We start from the raw sequence: 19567 nt of genomic DNA, 5'->3' as shown, positions 1-19567 counted from the left end.
GTACCTTTCATTTGGTATCATTAAAATTACGCATTCATTGAAGTTATGCATTTTTGAAGGAAGAAAGTTTGTGAAAAACGTCGATTATAGAGACTACTCCATATTAGATTAGATACCCTATTTGCCATATTTCCAAAGATACTTCAAAATGGCCAATTTTTAGTTCCGATAGAACCGATACCGGATGTTCCGGAGTGTGGGACATAAACTTGTGCTCTAGAAGATAGTGAAAGATTCATTCTTATTGACCACAAATGAAATGTATAACTATAACCTTTCCGCACTATGTTTAAGCAAATTTCTAGTTTTAGTTTATCTGCTACTTATGGCGTCAAGAAAAAATCCCACTGCGATCTGGAATATGTATACGGGAAAATGGAATCATATTTTACCAACTTTTTTTTCATTTCGCCAATCTACTGTGGCTATTTTAAGGCTGATTCCATAAAAATCGAATAAGTGAAAATGAGTGGTGATAGAGCCAAAAGTGTAACTGTAGTACCATCATTTTTGATGACGGGGACGTAAAGGTTAATGTGATTGTTGCAAATACGGTACGGAATTTTTTATTAGCTGGTTCAGGGATTTCACTGAACAACATACTTCTGCTTATTTCTATGACCTGGGCTTCGATTCCATTTTATTTAGCTACGCAGCTGATGAGGAAATCGTCAAACACGACGAGAGCGTTAGTTCAGCGATCTCATTGAACAAGCACGCCAACACATTGTTCCTGGTGTTAATTCAGTATGGTTTAGCGATACCATTGTACAACTTACTACCACATATTGCTTGTGGTGTTCTGGAACGTTATAAGCCTATTTGTCATCGTGTGCGTGTATCTCAGTAAGGTTATTGTTGAATTTGGTTCAATAGGTTCATTGAACAAAAAGTTCTCGATTCCGTTATTTAAATAATGGTTAGAATTAGTTTGTTTAATGCTTGAAATATAGAAATGCGATAATATTTATAATACAGCGGACTATCGGAAAAATTAAAGCTCTGAAAAGTTAATTGTTCAGAAAAGTTAAACGAATATTAGCTCTCGTGCAACACTATAAAAAGTTATGTTTTGGCTTATCGGTTTATAACTGGGATTAAATTAAACTCTTGTACCGGACAGTTGTAGCAATAGTTCAATACAGGAACATAGTTACTTCAGGATTTTTGATACTATATTGGAAAAGCTCAAACTCAAATTGAATTTTAAATCCAAAAGAAGGAACAGCAGGGAACAAAAAATAAGCGCGAACATTGTCAAAACGTTGGCGTCTACGCCGTATACTACGAAAAATCAAAAGTAAACTAGTATAACCGACTGTTTTAAATTTACTGAAAGGAACTAAGTGTTATTTCATATTATCTTGCTACATATTTCTTTACATTACAGCTTCCAGATACTTGAAAATGTGTATCCTGTATCCTGTATGTGTAGAATATAGTTTTTGGTTTTATTTTTATCATTTTCAAGGACTCTTAGGACTACATAGAAAAGTTAATATTTCGGAAAAGTTAATCGACCCATTGCGCAATCATTTCCGAGAGTCCACTGTAATAATAATTTTTGCTGGTAAGCTAAATTGAATACGCACGAGTCACCACTGATTTTATATTTTGAATAGGTCTTACTTAAGGCTTGTCAACATTTCGCATGGTTCTTAATGCTTTTAGGGTAATTTGGGAGTCACTTTTATGGTAACAAATCTTGATTTTTCAATCGTTAACAGTAATTTTGGTATAAATTTGTTGAAAACCCATTAAGTTGATAATTTTTTGACGGTAATATTTTATTTGCGGCTTCTTGTGATAGAATATGCAGATTTAACCTAAAAATTTATATTTTTTTCGTCCATGTTTATTGTTCTTTTCAATATTTCTCGAGTTACGGCTTGTTTACAAAACTGAAGATTTATAAATGTCTTCTCTAAATGTCTACGTTCTTTTTATTGTTTCTCGAGTTGTATTTTGTGTACAAAACTCAAAGTATATTTGTCTTCTCCAAATGTCTACCAGCAAAACAAAAAAAAATGTATTGTTCCAATACACTTTTTATTTTCAAAAATTAAAGGTGCATGACGTTCGTTAAGCATGTTTTTATAGGACTAGGAGCGACATCTCATAGCAACGAGTTTTTTTCTGTTTAGTTCTACGAATCGTTTTCATTCACTTGCTCTGTTCTAATTCTGATCATTACAAAATTAGTATCAAAAGATAAAATATTGTATGACCGTGTTCCCTTATAAACTATAAAAGATCTCATACACGGATATCGCAACAAAATCGGTCCTATTTGTCTGGGTTTTTATGACTGCGCCACACCACATCTGATTTAGATTTAATGCCGATTCGCTCCCCTTGGTAGATACGTACAAATCTCATGAAGCATAAAGTCTTTCTCATATTTTATGGCAGGAGAAAGAGGGCGTATGTGTTTCCATGTTTACTGGGGTTTTCCTGAAAACAGATTTCAAAGTTTTTACGTATCACGTCGCAAAGCAAGACACGATTGGTAAGTTCGTTCATGCGGTAGCTACCTGCATCTGATTGTAATTCTTTGCGGTTTAGTAACTTCCTCAATTTAAACATATATTATTTACTAAAAAGTAAAATGATCCTAGTCTGTTTTAATATGTACAAACATATAAGAATATTAGAGAATATATCTCTTTTTTTAAATGTACAAAGCCTGAGTACCGTTCTGTGGTAGAACAAACACTGTGGCTGATTATTGAGTTCATCAAGCATTTCGAAAATATGAACGATAAGTTATTATACTTGTAGCGGGAAGTCTAGTTTTCAAACAAATTCAAATAGAACCAATGCGTTGCGGTGAACGACATCATATTTCCTTGGCTTCAAACACGCATTATTGCGGTTGTCTTTTAACAAATTGACGCTGTCAAATAGTTGATGGAACAATCGAGGTAGGTATATTGCAGTTTGACGTTGTGGTGAAACATTTTCTTTTATTACCTTTCCAACAACGGTAATTTTTCGCTTTCTAGCTCCGGGGTTAAGTTGGTTTTGCCTGCCGAACGTACATCGTACATCGTATACGGAAACAAAATCTTCACAAGGAAATGATAACATCCTTGAAATTGGCAGTTCCAGTTGAAATTTGAAAGAAAATTTTGATGACGTGCTTCAGCCAAAATTCGATTCTGCAGCGCAGCACACCACATGGTGTCGTTCCGTTTGTTGTTGAGGAAATTTCATATTCAGCCAAAATTTTATGTTTCTTTATACTGCTCAAGGTAAACTTTTATCCGGGAATGGAAGGATGCGAGTATATTCAGAATAACTTGTAGACTGCTAGGCATAGAAAACAATTTTTACATAACACTTCTTCCTTAACTTTTATTCAAGACATTTTTCTCACCCTAATACGTTCAGTAATGGTGGAAGGATATCTACATATTTCTCACATTATGTGGTAGATGCGTCATGCAACCACATATGGGATGAAATAGGTGGAACGGGAAAAGTTAAGTTGTTTGCCCGGTCCGGCTGAGAGTGTTAACCAACACACTTCAAATCCAATTCAAAATTTTTTTAGCTCGAACAATCTTTCATTATATTCATGAGAATTGCTGAAGACAATTGACAGTTGGATTTATTTCTGAAGAAATCTATTGAAAACTTCAATCTATCAAAACAAATTCCAATATCTTCCCCCTGCTACTGACAACATTTCACTTTGGTGGCACTTGCTAAGATGCAGATGATTTGTCGGTCTCCAGCAGGGAAGTGTGTCGTACTATCTTTTATATTCTCTTAGGTACTATAAACCCATATTTTTTATTGAATCGCATAGGTACCATTGGTAACAGAGTTTGTGATTTTTTTCCACTATCCTCTACTGTGGCCGGATAACAATTTTTTCATCATTTTTGAAGCAAGCCATGAAACAGGCACACTCGACTGACAATGTGCAGTAGATGGTCGGACAGATTACAGAGAAAAATCACTGACCTCATCCTGTTTAAGAACCGTCAGCTGCGAAGTTTCTCCCGGTTGTTGTTGAACAGTAACTATCTACAGTTTGCCCAACTTGCAGAGGATAACGAAATCTACCTGGAGGATCTGATTGGCCGTTTGGAAGAAAACACTCCCGGTGACGTTGATTCGGTCTGGATTTTTCCAGTAGGAAAAATCAATCACCTTTGCCTGTCGAAGGAGCGTTGCATCCGGAAGCTGGAAGCATTCGAGCGCATTTGCTGGAACTACGAAGACCTTCAGTTTAAGCAAACATTTTTCCAGCGACTTTCAAGGTTAGATATTTAATTAAGAGAGCAGCCTAGCAACGAAAAACTTTATGATACCTATATTTCACAGCACAGAGAATTCCTTACGAAGTTTTTTTCAAGCGTTTATCAACGAAGTTGAAGATCTCATTCAGCAACTTCCGGAAATAAGTTTGGTGGCCGATTTCCAATCGCTTCTTCGACAAACCAGTTTTCTTCATCTGATCGTTCTCAAGAATCACGCGAACGTGAGAAATATCATCTCCTCAGTTCCGTTGAAGACATTTTCGGCATATAGCACTGCAAATCTCAAAATCGAAGTTCTGCACCTCTTTCAAAACTTACTGCTGCGCTACCTACAGCTGCTGGACGAAATGGATTCGTCCCATTCCTCTTCGCTGGAGTCGGTGCGGGATAAGCTAAACCTGGAAATCACCAGATCCCGGTCGGAGCTTGTAATTCAGGAGGCGGAGGTGGCGGAGCTTCGGCAGGAAATGTTTCCTACCTCAGAGGTTAGTTTGAAAGTACAACGAGATGCTGCGATCGATCGGATGGAGTTGAAAGAATTGGACCTGGAAGTTCAAATCCGAACCATTGATGGGCTGCAAAGTGACATTCAAGGGCTGGAGTATCAGGTGGCAAAGCTGATCGAGGAACGACAACGCGTGCAGGAGCAACTAGCAGCCGAACGGCAGGTTCTACGGGTTGGCATTCGGGAAGTGGTACGACTCGAACGGCTGATAGAGAAGATTGAAAAGGAAATTTCCGATCGCATGCAGGAGTTCCAGGAGAAGCTGGAAGCGTTGGAAAGAAAGCGACTAGCAATATTGGAAGATGAGACACTTACCGTAGAGGAACGAGCCCGGTTGATGGCGGAGCTGGAGCAGGAGATTGGTGTGATTCGAGACAAATTTGAGGCTGACCAGCAGTTGTTAACCGAAAAATGTGAGGAACTTAAACAGCAGTCGAAGAGTGTTACTGAAGATTTGGATGCTTTTAAGGATGAGCTGGTCAAGAAGCATCTGGACGAAATTAGGGAGCTAGAGGAAATGAAGAAAAATGCCACTCCTTCTGAGCTCGAATTGATCAATGCCAAAATTGCGGCTCTTGAGCAAGAGTTTGCCGAAAATTTAGAAATGCTTGATAGGGCAAAGGCCAGAGTTCAATATTTTGAAGATGAATTCGGTCGGTACTATATTAATGCAGCGGGACAGAAGGTTTACAAGCGAGACACTGAGGCTTCGGAGTATATTTTAACTGAAGATGGTGAATGGGTGAAGATACGAGAGGGTGTGACTGTTGTGCAAGATGAGAAAGGAGAATTTTACATTGATAACTTTGGAAACAAGATATACACAAAGAAGTATTTTCAAGATGAATATGGAAGGTATTATATTGACAGTGCTGGTAATAGAATTTATCTGGAGGAGCAAATTGGAGGTGAGTCGTCACTGTCAGAGCCGGAACTGGCCGGAGAGGCTAGTAAGGCAGAAACAGTTGAGGAAAGTGTAGAGGAGGCTACACCCACTGGTTCTGACATGAATATCTCCGATGAAGTTAAAGAGCAGCGGGCTTCCGATATTAAATACATTCAGGGAAGCGTTGGAGTTCCGCTTCGCAAAGGGTTGGCCCTAGCGTTCCTCTATCAGCCTTCGGATCCAATTGAGTTTCTTGCTAAATTTTTGGAAAAATATCATAACGACCAGACAGCCGAGGAAGAAAGAAATCGATTGATGAAAGAGGTAGTGGAAGCGAAGAAAGAAATTGATGAAGCAGTCGGTGAGGTAATTTGATTGTTGTTGTGAAACAAATTTAAGAAATTTGCCTATTAATTGTGTTCTTATACAGGACTCAAGAGAAGATATTTGTCAATAAGCGATGTCTTCATTGCGGCACTCGACGAACCAAAATACTTCGATTGCAAATTGTAAACTTTTTCATATACCTATGTGTGGTAATAACAATTTTGGAGTTGGACGTACTTAGTTTTACTTATTAGTCTATGTTCACTGGACTGGCCGAATAAAGAGTTGCCAGCCAAAGAGCTGAAAATTTCAATTATTTCTTTGAAAAGTTACAGAGTAGGCTTTTAATCGCTCAATCAATAACTATCCTACTTGAACCGGAACACGATCGATTTCCGTATGCTATCAAACACTATCACTATAGCTATCAATAAACGACTCCCATTCCGATTACCATGGGATCCAGTTACGAAATGGACACAACAAACCGAACCCGGTTGCTAGCGTGGTTCAATGAATTAATAATAGGCAGCACCGATCCTTTTTCCGATTCCTTTATCGGGGCTTTTTTCCACCCTCTCGCCGGAAATGCCTACTCACATACGTACCTCCTAGCCAGCCCAAAGTTGTTATTCAATATTGAGTTGTATTCGGTGTCAAAATTCATGGAATGAATATTCGAAACACATTATCAAATGGTATGCTCCCAAATAAAGCCGTATAGAAAACTTCTACAGCATATGGCTCCTACATTGCGGACCAAAGATTTTCAATTCCAATCAAATATAGAATGGTGGCATTCCAAATACATGAGGCACATCCTTTTGGTTTTATTTTTCACAAACCGCAAGCTTGGTTATAAGGGTATGGAGGCAAAAAGGATAACAATGCTTCAGATCTATCAACATCTGGAACTGATACCTATCGACAAATAACATCGCATCGACAGTTTTCGTCATTCCTGATGGAGTGCTACTCTTTGTTGGTAGTTGTAAAGAGGTTTTTGCTCAATCAATCTGTTATGTTTGATATCACAAATGAATGAACATACTTAAATTGTTCAAGGACGATATAGTTTAGCGCAAGTAAAATGTTTCTTTTGGTTAAGAGTAAATTAGGTTAGTCTAGCGTGAAATTACCAGCATAGTGTTCCTGACTTCTGATGGTTTACTTTTTACTTTTTGCGGTGCAACATGGTCAAGAACGTGCTCTGAACAAGCGCAAATAATTGTGATTTCAGCTGGACTTTCTCCAGCTGATCTGCTGGACAAAATGAACGGAACGAAATGCAATATTAAAGGTAAAACAGAAGAATAACAAAAGCAAATGTGCTAGAGACTTATTTATTAATTAAGCTAAAAAAACACATTGGCAGTGCAATGTTGAATTTTCACAAAATCAGGTACCTTCGTTTCGGTAGACATCCGATAAACTGTTCTACTGTTGTTCACCACCACCGAGCAGTTTCATATACTTCTGCACCTGTTCCTTCAGAAACTGTTCCTTCTGTTCCTTGGTTTGATCCGGTTGCGAAATCAACTGCTGCAACTGCTGCACCTCTCCGATGGCTTTCATAAGGTCCAACTTTGGACGAGTAGGCTCATCGGAAGGCCCTTGCTCGGGAAGCTGCAGGTCTCCGATGTGCGTCAGAATGGCTACCAGAATGTTGACCAGATTGGTCTCGATGTCGGTCTTGATGTCGGCCTGCACGTTAACGCCAACGGTAATGATGTCGCCGACGTTGTTATCGCTGACGGAGATCGGTCCGCAGATGGCCACTCCGAACAGGGCCAGCAGGGCGAAGGTGGCGATGGTGCACTTCATATTTCCGAAAGTAGGTGTGGTTAGGTTACAGATAGGATTAGTAACTTGCGCTGCTATTGAGAGCTGAATGATTTGTGCTTCTACCGAGTACGAGTATTTAAGGTAGCTGCGAAACTGATAACTGATAACAGACACCATTGTATCGTATATTGGAAGTTAGTACGCGCTTCCGGTGCGATTTGTTTGTTTCGATTGGTGATTTTTCGATTCAATCGATATGAAGAAAGTACCGAGATGAAGCGGGACTTTTTCCAACAGGATGAGATTAGTGTAAAATGATATCATTTAGATGATAGCCGCTCCCAATAACAATTTTTCAGTTAGTTCATGCCTTTAGTAAATCCCATAGGGTATGGTGATGCGCAAAATAATAAATTTTACTCTGGTTATCGAATAGAGCTTTTCTTTAATAACAAAAGACTCTTAGCCCTTCGGGCGTGTGTAGTTTGCAAGCTTTCACTGCTCATATAAACTTATACTGCTTATAGTTGTCTAGGTTGAGGGTCATCATGTTTTTTTTTAATATTTAATATCAGTTTTTTACTTACTTAACCTTCTTTCAAAATATGTTCCAAAGTTCACCTGACTTATTACATATTTTGAAAATGATGTCCAGGTCTAGAGAACGGAAACGAGTGGAGAGAATTTTGATACTTTTGCTTAATATTTAACCGAGTTAGAAAGTCATAAAAAATAAGATATTTTTTGGAAAGAATCCTTCTTTGGACACTTCTCTGGAAGATTATGCGTAAAATAAAGTAAATCTCAACTCGGAAGATATATGACTGTAAAAAGGGAACGATTTGATTTAAATGCTCCAAATTATTTCTAGTAAGTCAAAAGAGCATAATACCGCGCTTAAATATGTAATGAGGCACGATTCTAAATAGCAAACCGGCTGTGAAATGGCTTATGAAATGACATATGACATAGAAATGGTAAATGAGTATGCAAATTTAAATTCATAGTCGAACTGATAAGAGTCCTACCGAATAACGTTCGGCTTCCCGTGAAATGTCTCGTACTATTTTTGTCATTGTTTTTAATGATGGTGTTTTCGTCACCGGCTGTTTTTTACTGCTTTTGTCGTTTTCCTTTCTAGAGCGATAAATTAAATATCGATGATATGAGCCTGCCAGTCTACACCATGGGTGCATTATTTGTCGGTTATTTATGCCTACGTAAGCAGATCTTGTTAATTTATACGCATTTAATGATAAATGGTGAAAAATGTTAAATTACACTATATGACCAAATATATCATTTCATTCACATCATCAATTTTAAAAGGACGACGTAAAAAAGTTATGGTATAAATTTACGATTTAAGTAGGGTATGTTACTGCTTCGTCGTAATTGCTTATTCCCGTCCTATCAAACACAAATTATTAAAAATATCAGCGATTTTCATGACACACAATGCAAAATTAGTTTTTCCCTAGTATTTTAGTTTGTTGACTATCATACGCGATGTTCGGTTGCGCTGCAACCAGTATTTATGAAAGACTTACTGTAAGCGCAGTGAGTGCCCAAATGCATAATCGACATCGACTCTCGCGCTTATTACGCAACAATAACTCTTCGACAAATACAACCGACAATGGTATATTGTCTTGCAAGGTTATAAAAACCCGTGTCACCAATGGCTAAGACAGTCGGCATGGAAGCCTCAAAGTGTCTTTAGTATAATATGTAAATTCTTTCTGTATATAGTAGTGTTTAGTTAGCAATTAAATGTAGTTATATAGTCAAACTGTTCGTGTTACTTCACTACAACTCCGAAATGTATCATCCCGCGTCCGGAAGGCTGAGTGCATGGTGCACAGGATATTCCTCGAGTCTAATAGGAATACTACGCAGGCCTTAATTGCCTGCAACTACCCAACCCAGCCATCCAACAAGCATCAAACGATCCTCTCGATCAAGGTGTTAGGACAATTCGCTTCGGTCATCATACAGTCCACATTCGCCCTCCGCTTAGCTATCGAACATTGGTCCTTCGAGCCGGATAGCAAGCGGATTTACATGGATACACCCGACAGGCAACGGGCGAGAGGATCTTGGACACAGGCGGATTTCTCAATCAGTTATTTGCGCATCTTCAACCCGCGCGCATTGGAATAATGGACACGGCTATCTACACCCGCTATAGTTATGCGCCCTCGAAGTTAAGCTGTACTGGTATAAGGCACTCACGTACTAATCGTTCGATATAATGGCTAAACAAAGCACGTCATAAGCCAAGGAGTTCTCATATTCAGTTATCCGCTTAATCGGCTGACTTAGGAGTATTAGTGCATTGGATAAGAACAGGTCACAGGTTAAATTACTATTTGTCATATAATGGAATTATAAATGTTCAGCCGTGAATTCAAGTCATCGGATACTCTGGTCCCTCCAAAATAGGAGATGCAATCCCTCTCAGGAGTAGCATATCACTAATCGCCTAGAAGAATTTGAATGCTGTTAGTCCAGCCAGTGCACTAAGTTCGGTTTGTTCAATCATTATTCGGCCAATATCACCCATACGATTTGCTTCGCTCTTAATGTGGTATCATCGCTCTTGTTTAGGAGCACAATCTTTCGCTTCAACGCAAGTGGTATGGTAACAGGAAAACATCGCATCACTCGAGATGTATGCTCAACACAACTCAGAGCGCTATTTGCTCACGTTTCAGAAGGGAAACGAGCAATCTACGCTCGAGCATAAGCTCCTTCTCTAGGCTCATCCAATACCAGTGAGTAGTGAGCTGATAGGAACGGAACGGTCTCACTATGGATAGTGCGCACAGTTTATACAGTTGAGAATATTCAGTGGTTTGGCTAAAGGTGGATTTTAACAAATATCAGAACTAGACAATGGTTTATTGTGCGGCGATAAATTCTCTTACGACATAAAAAGAGATCGGGTGTTCTACTCGGCAAAGTGAAAATGCGCTTAAAAAGGTTGACGAAAATATAAGCACAGACAAACAGACATAACTCTTGGAAGAAAAATCAACAAAAATTATCGTACCTTACATTTAGCCTGAACACTAGCACCATCTATGATCGACATTCCCAAATACCAAATAGCAATATGGGTGTCCCTCGAAGTAGCAAGTATTTTTTATGGGGAATTCCCCTTCTTTCGTCAAAAAGCGCCACTTTGACCAAAACGGAGACATTCCCAACTAAGCCCAAATTTGAAATGACGGTTTTATCGGTACGATGAATGGAAAACGAGTGTTATGTCTGTTTGTCTGTGATATAAGGTTACCAATCAAGTGCAAGAATAATTGGCGGATAATAATCGACTCATCGATCGATCGGTCATCGCTTTTGATGATGGCGGATTACGTGAGCTTGGATTGAATCAAAGAAACAATGGAGGAAATGTTAACAAGGATTCGGATTACGTGGTGATAAAACAAAAGACAAAATTAACTCGCTGGTGAAACAATAGTTTGACGGACAGATTACTTTTGTGCATTAAAAATTATTGACAATACTGAATGGGCACAATGCAAGTGAGTGAATTTTAATTGTGCTTGTGCAATTTGGTTAGACGGTTGAAATGCCCACCAGGGCAAAGGAACTTTGGACAAATGCGAACAATATTACATGGTTTAGAACATTTTCGGTTCGTCAGTGATCGTGATCGGATTAAGATTAAACTTCAGTTATGGTTAAAAGGACAAGGAAAGGATTCGTAACGGGAATAACCAACAACAATTAATGGCGAATGAAAGCGTGCGGACCAGATCCACTAATTTAAGCCACAAGTTAGGAGTGGCTAGGCGGTTCCGGCGAGGAAGGTATTTGGGGGAGGCAGGTTCTGATCAACCAGGCGATCGAACAGCCACCCCGCAACCTACTTGAGATAAGTACAATTTAAATAAGCAAATATGCAACAACCTTACGCGATGTCAATCCTAGGTGACATACTTGGATCTAATCTACCAGTACTAGCAGCTAAAGGGGTTCCCTCACATCTCACGGTGGGGCAGCAATGTTCGACAGCGAAATGGTTGAACTCAAGCAGCAACGGAGCTGCAATTTATCAGGCAATATCAACGGTGCACTAACCGTACGGAGAAAATATTCGGAGCAGTAATTCAGTGGAGCTGCACACTTACAAATTAACAGGAAAGTGGTTATAATAAGCGTGAAGGATATCGTCTAATCACAAATAATGAACGGTTAGTCAATCTATGACGTACGCAAGGAGTATACATCAAGGTGCCACAAGTCAGGAGTGGCCAGGAGGTTCCAGAAAATAAGGACGTTGGGGGTAACGCGTTTGGGTCAACGAGGCGACCGAACTGTTACCCCACCACCAATCTGAGATAAGTACCATCAAATTTGGTTTATTAGCAGCACCCATACGCTGTGAATATATTTTAGGGAGGAACCGTACTTATTGAGGACGGAACGATTCAGAAACAGCAGCTTATAGCAACTGCGTTCAACGTATTGCAGTTCCGGCAATGCAATCGACCGGTAGCAGATAAATAATCACTCTTCAGGATGCATTGGCTCTTCGGTATTCATAAACAAAATTCCACACTGGCATAGGTTAACCGAATTTGGCATTCGGAATCGGATCGACTGCTACGGCTTCAGGTTCTTCCATGAGCTGCAGCACGGAAACTCCACTCAGTGGATAACAGTTTTACACTAAATTAAACGGCAACTTAAGGAAAACGAGCAAGTCAGGAGACTTCTCATCTCGGCGGCTGGAACACCAAATGTCAAGGGACATAACACTGCAGCAGCACATACATTTCTAACCCCTTTCTGATTACGGAATCGGAATATGAGGTTAATTCAAGGGTATCGCAGGGCATACTCGAGGACAGGTCGACCGATTAGGAGACTGGAGTGGGACGGTTACCCACTACCAGCACAGTGGAGCTCGCATGGGCGAGCAAGTCCAAGGATAACGTCATCAGGTCCGATGATGTTAAGGCAAATGGAGGAATCAAGGGATTCCAACATTATGGGAGCTACACCACTATTGTCACGGGACAAGGTGTAGCAATATCTACAACGGGATAACTAACTACAGTGAGGCATCATTTCATCATTTCCAACGTTTCTAGAGGTATGCAGGGTATACCAAAGGATACGAGTAGCTGTAGAAGGTTTAGGATGGAGCCAAGCAACATCTGCAACTGTGGAGTTTGCAGTGGGAAACAACCGAAGAGCATCAAAGTAAAATGCATACCGCGGATCCAGCAGTGACTGGACGCGACTAACCGTACTTTAGGCCACATATCAAGGTGGCAGGGCGGATTCCAGCCAACAAGCAATTAGGGGCGGTGCGTTTCGGTCAACATGGCGACTGGAACAACCACCCCAAATCATATCTAAGTTAAGTATTCAGTTAACGAAATCGCGACAACCCATTTACGCGGATTACCTTACAGCGGCACTACTACAACCAACCACGGTATCTGAGGACGTCAACTAGTACACATGAGCCAATGAATTTTACCATTGTACAGAGAATAGCGGAAACCCAATACCAAAACCCAAATGGGTGTGCAACGTCAAGGAACAGGAAACCCATGGACCCATTTCGGCATAATCATCAACACCATCCATACACAACTACCACCACCACCATGGATATGGGCATCCCAGGATTGTAACAAATCGTCAAGGGTCACCGAGAAATGCTATGAATAGGATGATCGATAAGACAACAAGAGATTTGTTTAGAAAGCTGGCGCTTTCTAGGTGGGGCAGGATGTTCGGTTGCGCTGCAACCAGTATTTATGAAAGACTTACTGTAAGCGCAGTGAGTGCCCAAATGCATAATCGACATCGACTCTCGCGCTTATTACGCAACAATAACTCTTCGACAAATACAACCGACAATGGTATATTGTCTTGCAAGGTTATAAAAACCCGTGTCACCAATGGCTAAGACAGTCGGCATGGAAGCCTCAAAGTGTCTTTAGTATAATATGTAAATTCTTTCTGTATATAGTAGTGTTTAGTTAGCAATTAAATGTAGTTATATAGTCAAACTGTTCGTGTTACTTCACTACAACTCCGAAATGTATCATCCCGCGTCCGGAAGGCTGAGTGCATGGTGCACAGGATATTCCTCGAGTCTAATAGGAATACTACGCAGGCCTTAATTGCCTGCAACTACCCAACCCAGCCATCCAACAAGCATCAAACGATCCTCTCGATCAAGGTGTTAGGACAATTCGCTTCGGTCATCATACAGTCCACATTCGCCCTCCGCTTAGCTATCGAACAATACGCGATCAATCAAAGTGAGCAGAGATTTATTTAAATGCCATTTTTCATTAAAGAATTCCTAGCAGCCAAATTTCCTACATTTTTTCGTGCGACGAAGAAAAAAATGTCGACTAATCGTTTTAATTTCCGTCATTCATAAATGAAACTAACTCACGCAGGGCATTGTCGTTATTCTATAGCCAGGAAAACTTGCCCGACCTGCAGAAATTTTGCAGAATAACATTTGTCATGCTGTCCTACACAAATACATGCGCGCTAGCTTCGTAAACATTTTTGTGATTTATATTTCGGACGAAGAAAAATTTTGATGGACGGATTTTAAAATGGTACGACGAAATTAAGGTATAAAGTCAGTTGCGTAATTTGAATAAAATGCGTTAATAATCGCTTTTTAGTGAATTCAAAGGGTACGGATCGGAAGGTAAGTGTGTTTGAGTCAAATCAGCACTAGAACTTTTGGAATATTCATTAAATCCACCTAAGAAATGATGAAAATTAGAGTGGCTTTCCTTACTACAACGGGAATTAGAAATAAACCCTATCAGTTTGATCATTATCACTGCAGCTACAGGCAAACGTGCGCTTAATGAAGGCCAAATTGTTTTTTTACGCTTTTCAAAATTTAGTTCAAACCTTCCTTGGAGTGTCATTTCTTTCACAATTTCTCAATTTCTGAAGCACAGACGACAAAACTGGATACGATCTGACTGCTGCACTATGAAAAAAAATTTTCTCGTCGAATGCGGGTATCTTGGATTTGACCGCCATTTTGGGTTTTATCATAAAATCGCTTTTTTGCCATGAGTGTATCAGCTGATTTGTTCCTGAAGCTCACCATTAGAAAGTTGAAAAAATACCATTCGAAGTATTTATTAATTTTAAAGTGCAGTGGAACTAACCCAATTAAATAAATAATTTTCTGTAGCAATTTATAGCAAAATCCAAGAAAGTCGCCAATTTTTTTAAGCTCGTATGAAGGCCTTATCCTTCCTCTTTACAAAATTGTGTCACAATAATTATGTAAACATTGTGAATGGTGGTGCAGATAATTGGTTGTTTCATTTAGTTAATTCCAATGCACATCTATTTTGATAAATGCATTTCATAGCATTTTTTCTTAGCTTCCCAATGGTGTTTTCAAAATCAATTTAGGGGTTCATAGCGATAACGGCGATTTTTTGATAAAATCCAATATGGCGACCAAATCCAAGATGGCCGCCGAAAATTGTTTACTCCGTTTGAAACAATGTTTCAACGAGATATAACCAAATCGGCTTTTAGTTTTTCAAATGCTATTTTTGTGAAGAATTTTGTTTTTTTTTTCAGTTTTTTGTATTAAAATTCAAGATATTTTCCGACGAATGGAAACTTGGTACTCCCCTATGGTAAAACTTATTTTTGACCGGGTGTAGGGCTTTTTAACTAATCAGTAAATGAACAGTGATCACGTTTACTTCTGAATGTGCGTATAAGTCAAAATACTTTGGAAATTCAAGTTGGGCTCGGGGTAAAAATTTCCCGACTGTGATTCTTGCGTTGTCCAGAAAGTGCTTGTATTGCGTTGAAAAATAAGAATAGTACGCGGATTTCTAATAATTAACGGTTGCATGTTTCTCGGATGTATTGCCATTTATCACAACTATCACAAATATTTCCGAAAATTGTCGGATTAATTGGGCTGACTGGAGGCTTAGGATTAGTAAGGGGATGTAGGTGGGATACCAGACCTTAGGGCTACTAAAGGCTCAGACACAATTCATAACGGTTTTGCTACGTTGGGGAAATTTGACAGGAAACCCATGAAAAAACTGTCAAATTGCTGCAACGTAATAAAATCAGTATGCATTATCTGGACCTTAAGGAGATGTAAGCAGGGTTTGGCGATGGATTCCTCTTTGCATTAGCTCTTTGGTCTCGAGAGTTGGGAGGCGGGTGCGACGCTATGCTTTAAAGCTTCTGTCGTTTACCGCGAACGCTTATGTTCTGCGCTCAATTTATTTTGTAGACCTATCAATACCTTTTGTATTGTATAGGACAGTGCATAAATGCCAGGGGGTGAAAGATGAAATTTGTTCCATGGGTCGAGCCCTGATAAGTTGACATCTACTTGTCCGAGATCCTATTTGTTCATTTGGTGCATTCATTTGGTTGCATTGGAAAATTGATGGTGGGTCCGCAGGTAAGGATAACCGGTGTTAGGCGGGGCTAACGAGATCTCCACTTCTTCACTATACTCCATTTTACAACTCAAGTAGTACCAAATGTCCAGTGCAAAGCACATTTATATATATCATTTTTCCTCTCATCATCATTATCATTATCATCATATCCATCATTGTCATCATAACCATCATCGTCATCATCATCATTATATTTAAAATGACATTTCGGCGTTTAACAAAGTCAGTTCGTGGAGTCCGCGCAGGACCGCAATGCTTCCGCCTACGGGCATAGGCGTGTCGGCTATGGTAAAACCTGTGTTTTATTGGGTATATTGTATTGGGCAGAACGCAGGATCGCATGATTAATTGGGAGGTACGCCTAAAACTGTCAATTGTATTGTAGACTCGGTAAAGCTGTCTTCCTTCGCTGAATGTTGGGCAGCTAGATTAACCGCAATCTACCGAGAAATACGAGCGAATACTGGATGAAGCACTGCATTCTTCCTAGGAGTTAGCTATTTCAACTCTCGGAAATGGTTGGGGAGAAACAGGCTCGGCCATCCGAGAGGCCTCTAGCGCGACACTAGGTAAAAAGCCCTAGGGTATACGAAATGATTGACTTCATGGGGAATTTCAACAAGCGGTGGAGAGGAACCAGGAAGGAAATCTGATCTTAAACGAGTGCGAGGTGATCGACAAGTGTAATCATAATCAGTAATCTCAATGGCGAAGTTGCAGAAGGAGGCGGAACGGGAGTTTACGTAGGAGTGTCGATGGGAGATAGAAATTTCGCAGTGCCTGATCTCCAAGTAGTCATCCGAAAAATCGGGTTGGGTTGGTAAGGACTGCCTATCAGCAGAGCTTTATAAACACACGACCGAGTAACGCTGGTACCGGCTCTACACTGCGTTGTTTGTAAAATTTGGCTCTCCCCTGTACTCGGTCCTGGGCTACTTCTCACTGATTCGTTGCGCGTTTCGGCACACGCAAGTCGACTTCAACCTGGTCGAGCTATCTAGCACGTTGGGTCCCTTTATTCCTGGTGCCGGTGGGGTTCTTAAAGAGAACGGTTTACACATCACAGTCGTCCGGCATCCTTGCGACGTGACCGGTCCACCGGTCACTCCCAACCCAGGTTCGCCAGGTGTACGATGGAAATCTCTCCAAGTAGTGCCTGCAACTCGTGGTTCATACGCATATGCCACTCTCCGCTATCTTTTTGTATTCCGCCAAAAAAAATCCGCAGCACCTTTCGTTCAAATACGGCAAGTGCGCGTATGTCTTCCGTAACAAAGTTACTCGACATCCAGCTTGAATGCGTCGTTGAATCTCCTTACTCGTAGTATTGTCGGCGGTCACCAGAGATCCCAAATATACGAACTCATCAACCACTTCCAGTTCATCGCCGTCATTAATCACTCTCCGTGAGAGGCAAACGTTGCTTTCTCTGAAACCTCTTGTTACCATATATTTGGTTTTTGGTCTCCTTGTTTAGTATGGCGTAGATTGACTTCGCCGTTCGCTTTGATCAGCCGCGTCAATTTGTCCGAAAACCCGTACTCATGCATTATCTGTCATAGCTGTTCGCGTTCAACTGTATCGTATGCTGCCCTAAAATTCACGAAAATGTGATGCGTGGGCACGTTCTACTCCCATTTTTACATTTTTGGAGGATTTGTCGGAGAGTAAAAATTTGACCTGTAGTAGCACGAGCCCGCCTGATACGAAACGAGAAGCACGATTTTTTTCCTAGGGTAGCTAACTCCTAGGTTTGGCATACGCCTTTGATATCGTGGCCAACAACTTTGCAATGACGGAAGCTATCTACGCCAGACTGAAAGTGCAATCTAGGAAGATAGGGCTAAGAATGAATGCGTCGAAGATCGGCATGAAAGGAAGAGGCTCTAAGGAGACAAACGCGTGCCTCTCCCTCCCAAATGGTAGATCAGCTCATGTATTCATGTATTCGCTGGTGACCGCAGACAACAGATTCAGCGGTGCAAGCAGAAAATCGCGCTTACTTTGCCCTTCGCAAAACGCAATAATCAAGAAGCATACGCCACCGTACAAAGCTGACAATGTACAAAACCTTATTAGACCGGTAGTTCTGAATTTGAAACCGTGACGCTGCGTACGAAGAACATTTGCGCCCTTGCCGTGTTCGACCGGAAGGTGCCGGCTGCGGACGTTATTTGGTGAAGTATAAACTGAAAGTGGCAGAAGCGCATGAATCACGAGTTGTATCAACCTCTTTTCACACCAGCACAATGCCGAATATAGAATATAGTTTTTGCAGATTTTTAACATAAACTTTTAGTTTTCGCTTCTTTAGTTTTCAAACGCTCAGTATAGAAATTTCCCAAAAGTTGTCAAATTACCTGAATGTTAAGGGAATATAAATTGTGAATTGAGTTTCAGGTAAATAAAAATTACTTCATGATTATTTCGGGGTTGGAGGTGGTTTGACAGCTACTGATTTCTATCCACTGCAAGCGATTTAGCCAAAAAAATTAAGCAGAGAAGTTTTTTTCGGCAATGAAGAATGCCTTTCATTTAAGCATTCAGGACCCATTGTGCCCCTAGAGTTTTTTAAGCGAATCTGTTATTCCTAACGCTAGCAAATTATTCGATTCTGGGTAGAAAACCCGACAAACGAAAAGAACGAAACCGGTTTAATCCTGTGCTTTTGGGATTTATTAAAAATTATCATCCATTTTTTCGTCAGACTTGATATTCTACCCTACCTACTTTCCCAGCGTTCTAGGCCCTCTTCCAATAACAACAAAGCTGGTTCTCCGCTATTGCTTCAGCTGCTGTTGCTGTTGCTGCGCTTTCTCCACCACCGTTCACCACCATCAATCACCATCGTCAAATGTGACGGGGCACCTCTGACCGGCGAATCTGTCGCAGAAGCATTTTGCAGGAGAGAAAAAAATGTCATTTTCCACTTCAGTGGAAATTTAACTTCAGAGACTTCACGCTACACACCGAGACCGAGGCGTCAATCGCCACGTCCATCATCAACACCGTTAGCAGCGTAATTTACCGAGGGACCAGTTCAAAACAAATATTAAATATTTTATTTAAAAAATTGTACAGTTGAATTAATCATTTTTTCAACCAAGATATGATTTATTGAGCAAATTAAATGTTGTCCTCCTGAGTTTTGCTTGCCTTGCAAAGGACGATGTGGAACCAGAAAAACGGATGATATATAATAGCAATAGAAACCCAGTGTCAAGCATCAGCTACCGCTTGCGCGTCTCTGTCCATAGTCACTGCCACTGCTGTTGTTACTGTGTACAGGTACAGTCAACTTGTCAGCAGATTCTAC

The 19567-nt window shown here is 40.3% G+C and overlaps 2 protein-coding genes across 2 annotated transcripts in view; both read left to right on the top strand.

Moving 5' to 3' along the window:
- The window catches only part of LOC128744463 (CD63 antigen-like), a 124445-nt gene that overhangs the window by 41980 nt on the left and 62898 nt on the right, over positions 1–19567 (top strand). The window lies entirely within an intron of this gene.
- LOC128740550 (calponin homology domain-containing protein DDB_G0272472-like) lies at positions 3928–6119 on the top strand. Its single transcript, XM_053836097.1, has 3 exons — positions 3928–4271; positions 4336–6028; positions 6093–6119. Exons 1-3 carry the CDS (start codon positions 3928–3930, stop codon positions 6117–6119), a joined length of 2064 nt encoding a protein of 687 aa, XP_053692072.1.

This window comes from Sabethes cyaneus, chromosome 3 (assembly GCF_943734655.1).
Source record: "Sabethes cyaneus chromosome 3, idSabCyanKW18_F2, whole genome shotgun sequence".
Classification (NCBI taxonomy): domain Eukaryota; kingdom Metazoa; phylum Arthropoda; class Insecta; order Diptera; family Culicidae; genus Sabethes; species Sabethes cyaneus.
Note: the sequence above shows the minus strand (reverse complement) of the source record. Positions and strands in the feature narration are given on the sequence as shown.